The sequence below is a fragment of the Embiotoca jacksoni genome, unplaced genomic scaffold (assembly GCF_022577435.1).
Source record: "Embiotoca jacksoni isolate LCO1_2020_lvr unplaced genomic scaffold, fEmbJac1.0.p SCAF_5, whole genome shotgun sequence".
In the NCBI taxonomy this organism is placed as follows: Eukaryota; Metazoa; Chordata; class Actinopteri; family Embiotocidae; genus Embiotoca; species Embiotoca jacksoni.
Genome location: NW_027185403.1, coordinates 16,637,847 through 16,655,346, shown reverse-complemented (window position 1 = coordinate 16,655,346; position 17,500 = coordinate 16,637,847). Strand labels below are relative to the sequence as shown.

Here is a 17,500-nt window from a genome sequence, read left to right as displayed (position 1 = left end):
AACTAAATGATCATTTTTTTTGTTTTGGGACTTGGGCCAGTTGGAGTACAGTTGTTAGGTCTTTCAGCAGTGATCGAGTGACACCAGTAGTAGTTTATTCCAATAATTAGTTCCAGTTCAAATTGTTCACAGGTCATGTCTGTATTATCCAGAGTAACAGTAATATTCTCCCCAGAGAGACGTGTCACCATTTTTTAAATGTAAGTTTGGAACACAAACATCACATTCATCTGCATTTTAGTTGTTTTTGTAGTAAATCTTTCAGCTTGTCTCAGTTTAATTCACGAACACCAAGTAACCTTTGTTTCATTTGATTCACAAGGTTGTCGGGTTTTACTGCCGAAGCGTTGGTCTTGTATGATAAATATATTATTACAGCCAACTAATGCTACACACATTACTTATGTAGACAAGGCTGTTTGACTGACTTTACAAGGTCAGGTTTTATTTATTTTTTTTACTTTAAATTTTCAATTTGTGCTACTTTTACAGTAACTTTCAGAAGTTACGTAAAGATTTCAGTGTTTTTATAATTATGTAACACTCTAGTTCAACACAAATAAAGAGGAAATCCGTGTCTGCAACCTGTGAACACAAGCTACACACTCTTGTTGTTACATGGGTGATCAGGTCTGTGTGAGACAGCCGCCAGTTGTTTTTTGCTCATTTGCAGTCACTAACAGAATTCTGTGGTGCATTTTGTGACAGAACAAACCAGGTTGGGCCGCAGAGGATGCATGTCAATAATGATCTTTAATGTCAATATATACAGAACTTGAAAGAAAAATAGAATCTTAAAAATCAAATGAAATAAATACAATATCATACAATTTCCACAATGTCTTTTTGAAGAGATATTCATGGAAATATTTGTTTTTCTTTTTTTTTAATTCAGCCTCTGGTTTGACGGGGTGCGTCCTGTCCCCCCCAGAGAAATCCCTACAGTTCCCCCACATGCTCTTCATCTTCATCATCATTATATATATTTATATATTTTTTGCAAACAAGATTTTCTGTTATCTTACCACATTGTTTCACCTTCAACCTCTAGACATGATCTTTTGTCCTTCTGCAGCTTTCTTTTGATACATCGTTAGCATCACAAAGTAACATGAGTCTGATGGTGAGTTTTAAGGGAAAGGGAGAACAGGTTCTGTCCACACATGTCTTTATGTTACCAAAAGTGCTGGTAAATGATTTTGATCCTGAGGGACTTTTTAATCCACCACGAGCAGACTCGCATATTTATATTTTTTGTTTTTCTGAGTCTCAGAGAGGAAACAGTCTTAAATTGCACCTCAGTCAATATCATATTGCCAGTACTCTCACACATAATTCATTAGTTCACTTTAAAGAAAAGAAGTTAAAGAGAGCGAAAGCAAAGAAGGGAAGGAGAGAGAACTGAGGAGGACGGCAGAGTGAAGATGAAGAGCAGTGGGGGAGGGCACAGTTTACCAAAGCAGCTTTGAATCAGCCAATCACAGTGAAGGAGAACATCAGCTGGTGCGTTTCTTCCCCACATGAGGAAGAAAGAATGAAAGGCGAGGAGGGCGAGTGCATATGAAAGCTGTGGAAATAAATTCAAGTCCGTCTCCCCAGCAGCAACAGATATGAGAGTTTCCCCTGGTACTCATCTGCTGACTTCTTTGCAATGTAACCTTGTCCAGTGTGTGTGTGTGTGTGTGTGTGTGTGTGTGTGTGTGTGTGTGTGTGTGTGTGTGTGTGAGGATGTTGGGTGTGTCAAATAAATAGATTAAAAAGGGAGACAGTAGTTCTGACTGGCCAAGACTTGTGTGTGTGTGTGTGTGTGTGTGTGTGTGTGTGTGTGTGTGTGTGTGTGTGTGTGTGTGTGTGTGTGTGTGTGTGTGTGTGTGTGAGAGAGTCTGAGGTTAAAACTGGAGAGGGAGCGATGTGTGTCTACATGTCTGTTGAGGTGAGTTTCTTCATGCTGCGTCTCTGGGCTAAACTAGAGGCCGCAACGGGCTCCAACACCGGCTGACTCGTCTTCTGGCTCAGAGCCGAGTAGGTGGCGGCCATGGCTCCCTGGAAAACAACATGGACACTTGTCTTTAAACTTTTAAAATCATGCAGCTCCTCTAGACTTTATCATTATTGACGGACTGAGTGGCCAAAATGGCTGAATTTTAACACTTGCATCGAGGCTAAAGCCTTTTTGTCTTATCCACCGTTTTACAGCCACAACAGTAGCGACAGAGTAGCCTACGGTGGAATCTAAGATGTTAACCTGTGTTTTTGTAATTCCCCTTACTGGCAGAAGGAGGGAGACAACAGCTCCACGCTGCAGCTTTGAACGGTTGCTGATTAGTATTTGTTTTTCATATCATTCGTGTTTTAACAGGTTTATCAGATTCTGGTTGAGTTACCTCCATTTTCAGCTCATCAACAGTATCACACAACACTGTTCCCACTTATATCAATCAGAAACATGTCGTGTGTTATTTAAAAAATACATTGCAAAATGGGAGCTGTATTTAAACATGGCGTTGAAGTAGGACTTCTAACAAGTGCAGATATAACTTAAAAAGCAGGAAAATCGTATCAAAATTGATTCAATTACAAGCAAATACTTATATAACAAACACAATACACATTTTTCCTGTCAAGTCTTTACATATTTATTAAACACTGCTGAAACACTCGTTTGGGCAGAGACATCGTTTAATATGTGAATGTCTTATTGTTGAAGTAGACAAAGAGAAGGACAGTAATGTGGGTTAAATGATGCTGTCCAGACAACCCGACTACAGAGAATCTAAGAACAAGCAACTCGGAGAAATCTCCAGGATGTTGCACCACTGAGTTGAGATGGCTGCAGACCTGAGGGACGGTAATGGAGAATGGATTTTGTGCCGTTTTAACTGCGACCTTGTGCACCTTCAAACGGAGTCAGGACTTTGTCCTCTTCTCTGTAAGTGGAAAGTTTCTTCCAGCTCAGGATGTGTGACGCACACTGATGTCTTTTGGCTCACGTTGAAGTTTCTTTCATCTTAATGATGTACATTTTTTCATCTCTACTTTAAACATGATGTTAGAATACTAAATAAAGTGATTCACTATTTTTTTTTTTTTAAAGTGAGCAAGACAACATCCTTTTTTTTTCCAGTCACCTAGCAACAGAGTTCTCACCACTTGAACACCAAACATAATCCAACATGATGAGCTCAATTTGAGGACGCATCTGATCCGAGATGAGATAGAAGCACGGACATGTCTGCTGTGCAGGATCTGATATTAACAACAGATGAGATTAGAAGTGTATGAATCATCAAGCATCACATTTATTCGTCAATAAGCGCAGGCGCTGCCGGGGTGTGATGTCCAGCACCTCCTCTGATGGTGTGGGATGATGTAATGCTAAAGAGCAGCAGATACTCTGGGGTGCTACAAACCATTCAATTGAACCTGATGGTAACAAATGTTTCTGTATATTAAATGTCTTAGTTGGCAGGACAGTGTGTATTCTCACCTTGACGAGGTGCGGTGCATCATGGCGTGTCAGCTGGAAGTGTGGTAGTGTATCTCTGCACGTGATCCAGGAATGCTTTAGAACCTGCTCTGCTGTGTAGCGCTGGTGAGGGTCCACATGGAGCATATGGGACAGCAGGTCCTGGAATATTAAAAACATGTCTGGTCATGAAAGTACCGACTAGTCAAGTTGCAGTTTACATCCTGGTCTGTCCAGAGAGCTAATTTCGGTAGCGCAGACTTCGAAGGAACCCATGTATGACTTCCCGTGTGGCTAATAAAGGCGATTCTGATGAAACACTATGAGCACAAAGTTGTAGCCATGACAACAGAAAAATCGTCCAATATGAATGAAAGAAGCAACAAGTTCTAAAATGTGGATGCTTCACAAACTTCTTCATCTAGACAGCGCAGACATTTCAAGGTGGACAGCCAAGATGAGCGTCATCAATTCACTATCTGACCAAATGTGAAATAATGGTCGCCATCTTCCCTTCTGGTCCTGATTTATCCCATCATGTTCACAAGAATAAGACCTTCTACCACCAAAGTGTCCTGGAGTCCAAGTGACCGTTTGTGTCAAATTGGAAGAAATTCCCTCAAGGCGTTAATTATATATTGTGTTGACGAGAATGGGAGGATGTGATGTCACCGTGAACTTGACTTATGACCCCTAAAATCTTAAATCCAAGTGACCATTTGTACCCAAATTTTCAAAAATTCCACTCGGGCGTTTTGTGAAAACATAACGCCGTCGTGAAGGATGAACACGATCACTATGGATTCATACTGTGATAAAAGTTCATTTCTTATGTTATCATAAGCGGAATTGGCCAATCTTTAATTGACAGAAAAGTCATGATGTGTATCAAACATTTTAATACATCAGAAAAGCTTGTGATCGCTGTTGTTCAGTCATCTCTGTTCAGCTGCTCGGAGTCACAGCAAAAATCAGAGTGAAGAAAATCCAACGTTTAGATCAAAAACAAATATGACAGCGACATTAAAAGAAGCACCACCAAGACAATACATGAATAAAAATGTTAATTAGCACTAGTCTTTGTCACTTCCCGGTGGTGCTGTGACATTCAATCGGAGTGTCAGTGTGTACCTTTGAGGTGTCTGAAACCGTATCCCAGTTGCCACCTGTCAAAGAGAACTTTCCGGATCCTATCCGGAGAAGAATCTCCTCTGGCGTGTCATTTGGGCCGTTAGCGAACGGTGTGTACCTGACAGAGGGATAAAACACAGATATAATCCCATTATATGTAGGGTTTCACTTCAGACTACTTCTATGTATGAATCACAGCTCTTGTTTGGACTTCCATTTTTGTAAGACATCAGAGTGGTTTATAAATCTGGACGTTTACTGTTGATGCTTCCCAACCAGCCCTGAGAGTCCAGTCTTACCCTGCCAACATGGTGTACAGTAGAACTCCAAGACTCCATATATCACAGGCTGCATCATAACCTTGTCGCATTAGTACCTAGACACACACACAGAGAGAGAGAAAGGCACAATATTAGAGACTCTTATTAACAATGTGAATTATGGATGTTATTCTATCCTGATTTAGTTTTTTCTCCAACATCTCTGTTGCCATGTTTCTACGGCTCGGTATCGGTTGAAAGGTTTTTGATACCAGTACCACTAGCTTGACCTCAATACCAGTTCTTGAACAATATGTTTATTGATACCAATTTCAGAGAATCTCTTTTAAGAAAAAGAAAATTACATTACAAATATGGTGCAAATCTGGGGCTAAAATTTGCATAAATTTCTGAAGCATGCAAGTTATTGCTATGCTACAATTTACCAATGTTCCCTAAATGCCTCAGACAGAAGCTATTGCTGGAATCGAGAATCTACAGTTTACCGACGAGCCCTAAATGCTTCATATGCTATTGGTAGATGCCAACTAGCCAGCAGCACACAGACAAGCTTCCAGTTATTGCAGCGCACACAAGTCAGACAGGTGTGAGAAAAACACGGTTTAAAAAGAGTATATATATATATATATATATATATATATATATATAAAAAAAGGGGGGTTCCAACGTGAGATTAACCTCAGTTGAAATGTAATGCAGAGGCTACGTACTGTACGGTAAACACTGGACTGGCTCACTGGCGCTTACAAAATGTACTTCTGCCTAAACATAGCAAAGGTTTATGCAGTTCTTGGACGCCATTTAGAAACGAACATGTGTTGGTTTGGATGTGGCAAAGGTTTGGAAATGTGGTACCGCATGACCAGGCATTTTCTTTCTATTGTAATTCAACTAAATTTTATTTAAAGTTCAAAATCACCCGGGAACAAGGTCCCAGAACACTTTATAAACAGCAGAATTGAAATATCAAGTAGTAGACAGTATTAGAGAAATTTGATGAGTGTCATAAAAGTATGGAGGTTCGGTACTCTGCCCTACATGTTTCTATATCTTGTCTTCCAGGTATCACCGCTTCTATTTCACCGCTTGCATCTGTTGTTCTCTCACCTCGGGTGCCACAAAGTTGGCGGTGTAACAGGGGGTGAGGAGCAGGCCGTTGCCTCCCCGAAGCTGCTTGGCAAATCCAAAGTCACAGATCCTGATGGAGTCAGGATTCCCCGAGTCATCCATGTACAGGATGTTACTGGGCTTCAGGTCTCGGTGAACCACCTGGAGAGGACGAGGAGAAGGAGAAAACATCAAGAGAAGGTGTCTGAATTTCCCTCTGGCTTGTGTGTGTGTGTGTAAAGGAAGGCTTCCTCACCCCTTGGCAGTGGAGGTAGTCAACAGTCTTAGTGATGGTGTAGAGCACAGCACTGGCCTCTCTCTCCGAGAAGAACTTCTGCCTGAGGATTTTATCCAACAGCTCCCCTCCCTTCATCAGCTCCGTTACCAGGTAAACATACCTGCCCTCATCATACACCTGACACACACACACACACACACACACACACACACACACAGACAACGTGTCAGTATACGCCCTCCAAAACTGTCTTCTAAAAGCTCGCACATAAAAGTTACTGACGTCTTTCAGAGTGATGATGTTGGGGTGTTGTCCGTATCGCATCAGGATCTCGATCTCTTCAGAGGGGTCCCTCTTGCTTTTGTCTATAATCTGAGAAACATGAAAACAGACAATAGTGGTTATTACAAATGTTTGTTTTGGCTGATTAAGAAAAATGATTCTGTGTAATTTACTTCAGTGAACAACCTCAACTATCTGAGATTTAGGAAACACCAGTGAGTTCCTGCAAACTCTGAAGCTGTGCTGCCCTCTGCTGGTGTCCTGGCATGACTAACAACCTTCAATGTGATTTCTCCACCTTTAGCAGTTTCACACATACCGAGGTTTAAAAAGTGTCTCTGAACTCTATGAACCCACATTCTGCTCACACTGATTGTGCATTCACACAACAACCATGTAACTTCATTTCATTCAGCTCCCCAGCGATTAAATATTATGAAGCTTTTCCTGAGGTTATTCTCGGCCTATCAAAGGCTGCAACTGGACGAAACTGTGCGTGATGCAGGGAACTGCTAAAAATGAGTAGCAGAGATATTTTAAAATAAAGTGCTGATTTGACTTTGATTCTTAAAGAGCAGATGATCAGAAGTAAAGATTTTCATTCACAGTCAAATTCAAGTGGTTACCTTCACAGCATAGTCCATGGCAGAGACTCGGTGTACACAGCGTTTACAAATAGAGTAGGAGCCGACCCCGATGTCCTCCTGCAGCTCGTACAGATCGGAGAACTTGGCCGAGCCTCCGTGCATCTGGAAAGGATGAGAGTCATTAACTGTTAGATATCATTCTGTGACATTAACTGACTGAACCGCTTCCAGAAAAGCATCTGTCACCTCGTGTCCTTCACAAGCCTTGGCTGAGCATTATTTTCATGTAATGGGATTATTCTCGGACGGTTTCATTCAAGGTGTATCGTATGTTGGAGCATCCCGGGGCCTTTAGTGAGCGGTACTTTTACATGTTTTGGTTTGCTATCTTGAACATAACCTTCTCCAGAGCAGGTTAGGTCTGCAGCACGAGTTACCGTGGCGATATATCCCAGTAAGAAACAAACTACAGTCACAGCCCTCAAAAACTAGAGTTGAACTTGAAGTTAGCTCGCGAGCTCCAGATCCTGCTTCATAGTCCAGACCCCTGCCGTTTTCAGCCACAAACATTATTGTTCAGAAATTTACCAGAAAGGAACTTCAGTGCTGTAAACTACATATTCAGCAGTCACACTGTCATAACAGATTTACTGCCATTTCTGTATTTGGCTCCGCGTTCAGACGTTGCATAACGGCAAAATGCTGTCAGACCAACAGTAGCAGGTGAGACAGCAACTTAGGAACATGAGTGGGACTGTGTGTGTGTGTGTGTGTGTGTGTGTGTGTGTGTGTGTGTGTGTGTGTGTGTGTGTGTGTGTGTGTGTGTGTGTGTGTGTGCGCATCCTTGTACTGTGGAGGATGTAGTGTGTAGGTCTGCAGTGAAACACAGCAGCCATCACAGGATGATTCTGGTGATATCGAACCAAGACTTCATCCGGCTAAAACTATTCTCATTGTAAGTACACTTCTCTGTACGAAAACTGACTTGCAGGTCTGGGAAGATGTGAATATTATCAAATTCAACCAAAAAAAAGAAAACTACTGATGCTTTACCAAATGGCGACCAGTTGCCTCCAGTCAGGAATTGTTTCAGCACCACTAGAAAAGCACTAATCATTAATCATCATTAATTAGAAGGTTGTGATAATGTTGTATTCACAGACGTGTCGACTCCTTACCGACGGTGTTTGGATTAGCTTTCGCAAAAGCTGCAGAAAATATGAAGTTTGTGTAAAACTCAGCGATAAAGTGACTCATCGGCACAATGTTGTAAAATGTAAAAAAAAACAAAAACTATAAAAAAGTCCAGTACTGAAGATAAATGGAATTATTATTTATCTTATTTTCACTGCTTCCTACAGAAGCTAAACAGTAAAAAAAAATGTGTGCAAGTCAATATTGTAATATTTAAAGTGCAAAGTGTGATTGAGGGTAAATGCAAAGTAGAGCTGATGTATGTTCACCTGAACTATGGGGAGTATGCTGAGCAGCGGGGAACTCTTGTTCTCATCCATCGGGGTTGGAGCAACAAAACTGAAGCCTTTGAAGAGCTGGTGGGCGTTAGCACTGGGTGGGATACCAGGGGAGTCTAAGCACACAGATAATTCATAATGAAGTCAAGACTGTACATACAAAACACCCACAAAAATGTTGGAGTTGCAGTTGCAGTCAGGGTTTAATTGCAGTTTCCATGGCTGCAAGAGTGGCTGTTGCTTGTTAGCTCGGGAGCCTGTGAGCGGAACATGTGTGCGTGTAGGTGGAGGTTTACCTTTAGGCGTTTTAGCGGTGAACTCTGGGTCGAAGCAGAACGTGTCATCTGGTTTACCTGCTGCGGGCTTGAACGGGGGCTGGAGCTCTCTCCTGTACAGTTTCTGGAGACAACCACGGGCACAAAACACAGATCCATGTCAGAAATCAAACCTGACCACAGGCTGTTTGGAGTGTGTGAACATATGTGCGAGATAAACCAGGACCCCTCCCAGATTAACCCCCTCCAGTCCCTGTGCAGCTCAGTCCGGCCAATAGCATCCTGCTGGCTCTTAAACACTCACGCGGGGCTATTAGTGCACACACAGTGAGAACTGGACCTCTGCCCAGACTCGCACACACACAAACATAGTTGCCGTGGCCAAGGCTGATGGCCAGTAGTCACCAAGCCAAACGTTTGCTAGGTGTGAATCCTCAACAGAAGCTGCGGAGTTACGTGTGTGTGTGTGTGTGTGTGTGTGTGTGTGTGTGTGTGTGTGTGAGAAATGAGAGGGAGAAGTAAGTGAGTGTGTGTGTGTGTGTGTGTGTGTGTGTGAGAAATGAGAGGGAGAAGTAAGTGAGTGTGTGTGTGTGTGTGTGTGTGTGTGTGTGTGTGTGTGTGTGTGTGTGTGTGTGTGTGTGTGTGTGTGTGTGAGAAATGAGAGGGAGAAGTAAGTGAGTGTGTGTGTGTGTGTGTGTGTGCGTGTGTGTGCGTGTGTGTGTGTGTGTGTGCGCGTGTGTGTGTGCTCACATTCCAGTCGATGGTGGAAAAGAAAGCGTGTCGTTTGATCTCCTCCACTCCATCGGGCCCGGCCCCTAAAGACACAAATCACTTTGGTTCAGTTAACCTGGCACGTTGGCTTTTATTGTTTTCAGAGGATCAACACATTCACGCGTTTGTCTGTTTTTTTTTTTCTCTCTGTGGTTTTCAGCACATGATCTCAGTGAATGCCAAAATGTTAACAAGCTTTAGCTAAGGGAATCAACACAGCACATTTCCCTTACCTAGTCTGTTGGAGGGGTTTCGTTTAAACAGCATTCTCAGCAAACTCTGGGCTTCTAAACTTAAGAACTGCGGCATTCCCAACTTAGCTCTGAGGAGAAAGAAGGAGCACAGAGCGACAGGTGAATATGGGCAACAAGAAAATGTACGACTGATCATTACTTATATACACGCCTTTAGTGTTTTAATCATTGACTCACTTGAGAATCATGTTCATGGTCTCGTTGCGGTCTTTCCCTTGGAACGGTAATGTCCCTGTAAGCATCTCAAACTGCCAACACACGGAGAGGAAAATAAATCGGATGAGCTATATCCCATTTGTTCATACAAATGACAAACTGAAAGGCATGCTGAGGTATCAAAATAAAGAGTGTACAGGTTTGTGTACCATTAGTACTCCCAGAGACCACCAGTCTGCGCTCTGTGTGTGTCCTCTCCTGTTGACCACCTCAGGGGCCATATACTCCACCGTACCACAGAAGGAATACGCCTTCTTATCAGCATCTACTGACTCTTTACTCAAGCCAAAGTCTGTCCAACAACAATGCAGAGTAGAATATAAAAAGATAGTTGAATGGAAAAAAAAAAGAAAAAGAAAAAAAAAGCTTGTGTGAAATCTATTTTTTTTTAAACAAAAAAACAACAACTGTTCAATCATCTTGATTAGACTATTCTATAACTCTTTACAGTCCAAAAACAAGTCAGACAGTAGGTCTGCATTATAATATATTTAGCATTAAGTCTAAAACGTACCTGTTAGCTTTATGTGTCCAGCTTCATCAAGTAAGATGCTGAAAGACAAGAGTTTTTCCACCGAGGTGAGCTTCAAACAACTATTACCAGAAGGACACTATTCAAGTCATCTCATGCCTTTGTTTTCTCCATAAATCACGTCTGACATGTGAGAGTTTTGTGTAAAAGTTATTGTGGAGATCTGAGATTTCAAGTAGAAGGTTAGATAGAGGAACTGACAGACTCGAGTACTCAACTTAAAAGTTCTGCTCTTTACAATTTCTGCCGGGGGACAGAGTTTTAGAGAAGTAGAGCAAAAGGCTAAGAGCTCACTAAAACTAAACTATGTGAGGTTTCACTCAAGAAATGCACAGAAATCAAGCATTAGAGGAATTAACAGTTTTCTGAATTCATCTTTTTTTTAAAGAGTGCAATTTCTCCCAAGTCTGTTCATCTTTAATTTGTTGTTTAAAAAAAAAAGTAAATCTCTGTTGACATCTTGCAATGTTAGTCTAAAGGATTTCTACGTAAACAAGATACAGAAACAATGTGTTGATGTGGTTGTTTTCAACAGGGTAGGCTGTTGTGAGGTGTCTGTACAGGTCTTTGTAAATATCAACCAGGCAGCTGTAGTACATACCACTGGTCCTTAAATCCCTGCACTGCTTCCTATGTGTCAAATGATAGATTTGAAAATGTCACTACTTGTCTATAAAGCATTAAATGGTCTCTCGGCCTAAATACATTTAGAATTTACTTGGATGTGACAAAGAACCCTTCAGGTCATCTTGACCATATTTACTCAGAGTTACTAGAATCAAAACCAAGTAATGTGAAGCAGCTTTTAGTTTCTATACTATGAAGAAGCTTCCTGAAGTCTGCTGAAACTGTCAGCTCATTTAAATCAGGGCTTGAAACATTGTTTGCTGCACCTGTCCAACAAATTAAATACAACACTTATTTCAACCCTCAATGATTTATTTGCTATTTAGTTTGTATTGTCTTTTTTTTTTAAATGCAGTTTTAATGTCTTCTTAATATATTGTGTTTAATGTACTTCTATGCTCGTGCAAAGCACTTTGAATTGTCTCTTAATCTAAAACTGAATTTCTTCTTAATATAATTTTTTTTACTTTGGATTGCAGACATCAGTGACGTGTAAATTGTCCTATAACAGACTGATAATTTTAGATCCCACAAAACCTAAAAATATGAATCATTTACCTTTTTTTTTTTTTTAATTATATTACAGTTTCATAAAAGGAGGGGATTCATATACATATTTTGTAGATTAGAGAGAATTATTTCTAAATACAGCACACGATAATTGAAACATTTTCCTGTTAGTTATTATGCATTTGAAACAATGAGTCTTAACACGCTTTACTTTCACCGAAACAGGTGATGAGAACAAGATCCAGTTATCTTATAGTTTGTTCAAGCCTTCACGGTGGCATGAGACAACAGACGCGTGTCGTGACCGAAAAGCACGTTACAGTCGTGCAGGTCATGTCTGTATCGGGGTGTTCTTGGGTGTGGCGTGAGGTCAGAGAGTGAAAAGGTCAAAGGTGAGGGTGAAGTCTATGACTCTTACTTCTCTGGTTTGAGATCTCTGTAAACTATGCCCAGGTTGTGCAGATGGTCGAGGGCCAGGGCCAGCTCTGCAAGGTAGAATTTCACATCTTCCTCTGTAAACATAACCTGATAAGAACTGGACAAATTTACTCTCTGAACTCTGAAGAGAAGAGAAATTCAGCAGCAGAGGAAAGAAAATAACACAACTTCAGTATTGAGCATCATTCACCACAAACAGAGAAAACAGAGCATTATTATTGTCGCAATATCAACATTTCAAATAGGCTACACGACTCGGCAAGCTGTTGATTTGACACTGCTGGCAGCGATCGCTTTGGTTCTGAGACACGCTTTCAACACAAGGTCTATCTAGAGAACAATCGCACATTGTTTGAGAACTCTGAAAGCATTTGAAAAGAGCTGATCTGGGCCTCTAGCTGACAAGCAACTGATGATGCAAAAGCAAATAAAGATTCCAAGAAAAGCGCTTTCCTCATGTTTCCATGAGGAATTCAAATCATAATTTGAATAAAAAGCAAACAGACAACAGGAGAGACAAATGACTTGGCAGAAATAGTGCGCATAAAAAATAAATAAAATACTCTTGCATACTAAACTTGCACCTGTTCCATTTGTAGCTGTCAACTTAACAATTCCTTTGGGTTCATAAATGAACAGTGCGGCATCTGTAGTTCTGGTTTTCACAAACAAGGCATAAAAAAAATGAAATAAATTCTTGAATGAAAAGGACATGATTTATGCAAAATAACAAAAGCGGGAAAATGTGTTAATGAGTTTAAAGCAGAACGGGACGTAAGGCAACAGAACGTCAGCTTACCTCTTTGGATAAGCGAGTGAATACATCCCCTCCCCTGAGAAAGTCCAGTATTAAATACAGTTTTCCTTCTGTCTGAAAGGCTGCGGAGGTGAGGAAACAAATAATTTATAACAGAAATATTCAATTCCTGCTTAATAACCTTGTAACATATTCTGCTAACAAAGATGTTTCTGGCGGGAACATGCAGATGTACGTAAGCAGCTTGTCCTGTATTCAATCTCAACAAGGATGTAATCTGTATGATTATATATAATCGCCTGCATGTTATGCATGTTTCTCTTACCGTAGTGCAATTTCACTATGAAGGGATGATTGACTTCCACTAAAATGTCTCTTTCCATCTTAGTGCGAACTCTGTCCCTGACTGGAGAGACAAAGCCAGTGAGATGGAGAAATTCAACCCCAGTGGACAGGACATACTGGGACATTTGTGCTGAGGTAGATGACAGACAAAGTTTCATTACCTTTCAAAGATGCTTTTTTTAGAACTTTCATTGCATATAACTGAGCGGCATCTGGACCCATGATCTTCCTGACAAGAAACACCTGAGAAGACGAGACGGAGACTTTAGAGACACGCAAACTTGGACGGAGACGTTTGTTTGGTCAGCTGAGTTTCCTCACCTTGCCAAAAGAGCCCTGTCCGAGAACTTTGAGCAGTTCAAACTGAGATGGCTCGGCTTTCTCGCAGCCCTCTTTCACATGGTGGGTGATAGGAATCTCCTCATATGTCTCGTCATCCTACACAACCGATATCAGTATGAGACACATGAGGGAGGCGGCAGGTATGTCATCCTTCATGCTCTCACACACACACACACACACACACACACACACACACACACGACCTCCCACCTAGCTTTACTTACACAGTGTGAGAAAGACTCTCCCTCCTCCATGGGCTCGTCCATGATCTGATGTCCATTGACCTGCAGCCAGACCAACAAATTGTTTTTAATCGTAGGAGTCGTCAGCAGTAAACACTCTCACACGGCTTGCTCATCCCCGTTTCTTAGCTGAGCAGGACGATGACTGCAGCTGCTGAACGCCCACTTGTATGATGGGAGAAGATTCAACAGATGAAATTGATGAGTCACACTCAATATCACAGCACTTTCACTTTTCCATCTGTAGCTCTATTTGTTGTCAAACAGTATGGAGTCCATACTTCAACCCCGTCCAGCTGTCCAGCTCTCATCCCCTCCCTATAAAGCCCCTCATTATTAGCATTCTAGCTTAATCCCCAGCCAGAGTAAAAACAACATGTCTGACTGGCCCCGAGAGTCTGATGTTTGCTGCTGCTATAGTCAGCATTTAGCCTTTTGAGGACAAACTAGGGCCTGGTCTCTGTTAAGGCTTCTAGCTCATAGTGGCGGTCAGATACTTTTCTTTTTTAAATGACCACAGACAGATTTGCTTCGGTGCACATTTTCAAGCCTGTTTTGGTCATCAAAACAACCATACGCTGCGAAGATATTGCCAGAAGAGGAATGTCAGATATTATCAGCATCTGCAAATAAATCAGACAAAAAAAAAAAAAAAAAAAAAAAAAAAAAGGACCACCATAACATTATCCAGGTCTGAATATTTCAGTTCTGCTCTGAAGCTCAGCCTGTATTCTGTATTCAGCGTGTTTGTGTGTTGAATTCCATCAAGCCTCTGAAGAGAGGATGAGTCATCGCACTACGCAAGCCCACTCAGTGGGTGGAGCCACCGACTTACACTCACGTACATCCACAAAACAGAGGCCAACAAACCACACGTTCCTGCGTGTCACTGCTGCTACAGAATAACATTAACAACGTAAACACTCAAGTCAGACCAGATATGACCTTCAAAGCCCGACATGACGCTGAATAAACTTCAAAATGAAAGATTCGGGGCATCTGTGGAGGATAACATCCATGTTGGCCAAAGCCAGGGCAGATATTGTGTCATAATTCACACATACATTTTCACTCCCACCTTTGCTGTGGCTCATCGCGGCTTGTAACAGAGTGCAGCCTACACTTGCAGCACAAACAGGCGAGCCTTTTTCAGCCATTTGAAAAGTATGTCCTCCGGCAGCCGTACATAATATCATTTTACGTTCACGGACGGGTTTGACGACACGCTTTTCTTCAAAGTCAAAAACTGATGCAAAGTGGATAAAACGGCCGACGTCATCACTCCCGGTCGCCGAGCTGATGTTCACTTCTGCAGCCTCGGCGGCCTTCAGGAAGGTGCAGCGTTCAAGAAACGGCAGCTCGTGGCGTTTATTTGTCGTACGAGATGAACAAGAAGAAATGGGAGTAATGTTTTGGGCAGGGTGGTTTAATAAAATGATCAATTCGGTGTTTGTATGGCAACCGGGCGTAAAAAACAAAAAAACAAAACCCTTCACATCTTTCAGCAGAGAGGCAGAGAGAGACCTGCAGAGGAGGAGGAGGGTTCAGTTCAAACAAAGACCAGACCAGGTCACAATCTCCATGTCGCAACAACTTTCTGTTGGCTGCAAAACCGGTCTGGACACACAGTTTGGGGCTGGAGGTGTGAGAGACCCCAGATGTTGATGACCTGTAATGAACACGAGTTACATGTTGTTTTGATCCTGGTGGAAGAACACGAAGCCTGCGTGTGTGTGTGTGTGTGTGTGTGTGTGTGTGTGTGTGTGTGTGCGTGTGTGCGTGTGTGTGTGTGTGTGCGTGTGTGCGTGTGTGTGTGTGTGTGTGTGCGTGCGTGCGTGCGTGTGTGTGTGTGTGTGCAAGGCAATTTCAGTCTGAACTAATGTTTTTAAATCAAAGTATAACTTCTTTATAACCACCATCAGACCTTCAGGCTTTAACAGCATCTCTGGTTCACAAGTGATCAGACAGACATCGAGTCGTTCAGGACGCTTTTAACTTTGAACTAACGTCACGTCACTGAACAGCTAGAATCACATCACAGCACTGCGTTGGGTTGTTGTTGTTTGTTTTAGTGCCTCTGCGATGAGAGCTGGTTGAAAACTTTACCTCCAAGTTTCAAAGCCTGCGAGCTGTCAGCTAACAAGCTAACGACGTGCTAATGCTACGTGCGCTAAGCTAGCCAAAGAGGCAAACTCCTCTCGAGAAGTGTAAATAACAACAAAAAGGCTGAGGGGAGCTCGCGCGCCGTCGGATAAAGAGCCGGACCCCCTCCACCCCCCCACGCGTGGGGTAACAGGTGGCGGTAGGAGCCCCCCGGCTCGGCGGCTACGTAACTAACAAACCTTCGGCCGGTGCAACAAAAAATAAACATCTAACCAGCTGTTAGCATGAGCTAGCTCGTTAGCATGCATCGCGGCGCGCTGCGGGTCGTGACGCTCCGCTCAGCCTCGAGCTCACATAACGGGACAGCACGAACCGGGGACACCGGGGACACCGGGGGACGGAATTCACACGCGAAACGCCCGCGTGTGTCAGCTCACCTCGCTGCTGACGCTGCTGACCTCCATGTTGTGCCCGGGGTTCCTCTCCAAGTCTAGGGCATCGCAGTCCGCTAGACCCCCGCTCCACGTTGCATGTCGTCCCCTCGGTGGACGTCCGGCTGCTCTGCTTTGATGTTCCGACGCGAGCTGCGCGTCCGCGGTCCGCCAGCAGGACGGGATCGGAGGGGGTCGGGGTCGGAGGAGGATCGGAGGATCGGACGGGGATGTTGACGACCGGATCACACGCTCGCCGACGGCGCCGCTAAGCCTGCCATGGATGCGAATATGGCGGCTCCCGTGGTACCTGACCGTCAGTGAACGAGAGCTTATTGACGTATTTATGACGCAATTCGGTTCAGGATTTCCCCCCCGTCCAAACCCGAGCAGCCGATGTCGCGATAGAGAGAGAGAGAGACGGGAGGAGGAGGAGGAGGAGGAGGAGGAGTGGACGCGATGCTGCGTGTGACATGTACCGGTTTGTGTTTGCGACCGAGGTAAGTTGACAGGCGACGACTTTTCTTTCACCTGTCTGTCGGTGACGCGAGACAAAAGGACATTTAAGAGCGAGACAGACTCCTCTTGCGGCCGAGACGTTCAATCTGAGCTTCCGATCTTAAGGGGGTGAGTTGCACGTTTTCAAGCCGCTGTTTCATAAGCCTGTCCATCCCTCGTTCAAGTGGAAATAAGAAGCTTAAAGATCATCCACTTTCTCTGCTGCTCTGTCTCCCACCCACCAGCACCGAGGCACTGGGTGTATACATGTCTTCATAGGTCTGAACATATCTCCCTGTTTAGGTCACAACTTCTCCAATTGATCAAAAGAGGAAAAAAAACCCAATTGGACATGATTAATAATTGATATATTTATGTGGCCACTAATGCTGCAACTGGTGTAACATCAAATTTCTTACTTCCTAGATGAAGCCCAGAGTTGCTGTGCTGTATGTCCTTACTGGACACGGTGCTGCAGCAGCAGTGTGCTTGAATTCAACTGTAATCTGCAAGTAATCAGTTTCTATTACAATAAGAACTTGTTTGTTGTAACAGTTTTGATTTTTAAGGTTTTGTTATGGTTTTCCTGACCTAT

General features: G+C 42.9%; 1 protein-coding gene across 1 annotated transcript; it reads right to left on the bottom strand.

The window, feature by feature from the left end:
- Window positions 1-734: 734 nt before the first annotated feature.
- Window positions 735-16,810, bottom strand: rps6kal (ribosomal protein S6 kinase a, like). The gene is made up of 22 exons (XM_069170833.1): window positions 16,414-16,810; window positions 13,856-13,915; window positions 13,611-13,727; window positions 13,451-13,532; window positions 13,270-13,350; window positions 12,987-13,066; window positions 12,168-12,274; window positions 10,595-10,632; window positions 10,230-10,372; window positions 10,042-10,112; window positions 9,844-9,932; window positions 9,590-9,654; window positions 8,861-8,963; window positions 8,556-8,680; window positions 7,132-7,254; window positions 6,506-6,595; window positions 6,242-6,400; window positions 5,986-6,147; window positions 4,897-4,973; window positions 4,598-4,715; window positions 3,488-3,628; window positions 735-2,043 (listed from the first exon to the last, which is right to left on the bottom strand). The coding sequence occupies exons 1-22, from the start codon at window positions 16,438-16,440 to the stop codon at window positions 1,918-1,920; spliced, it is 2,184 nt and encodes a 727-aa protein (XP_069026934.1). The 5' UTR covers window positions 16,441-16,810; the 3' UTR covers window positions 735-1,917.
- Between the last annotated feature and the right edge of the window lie 690 nt (window positions 16,811-17,500).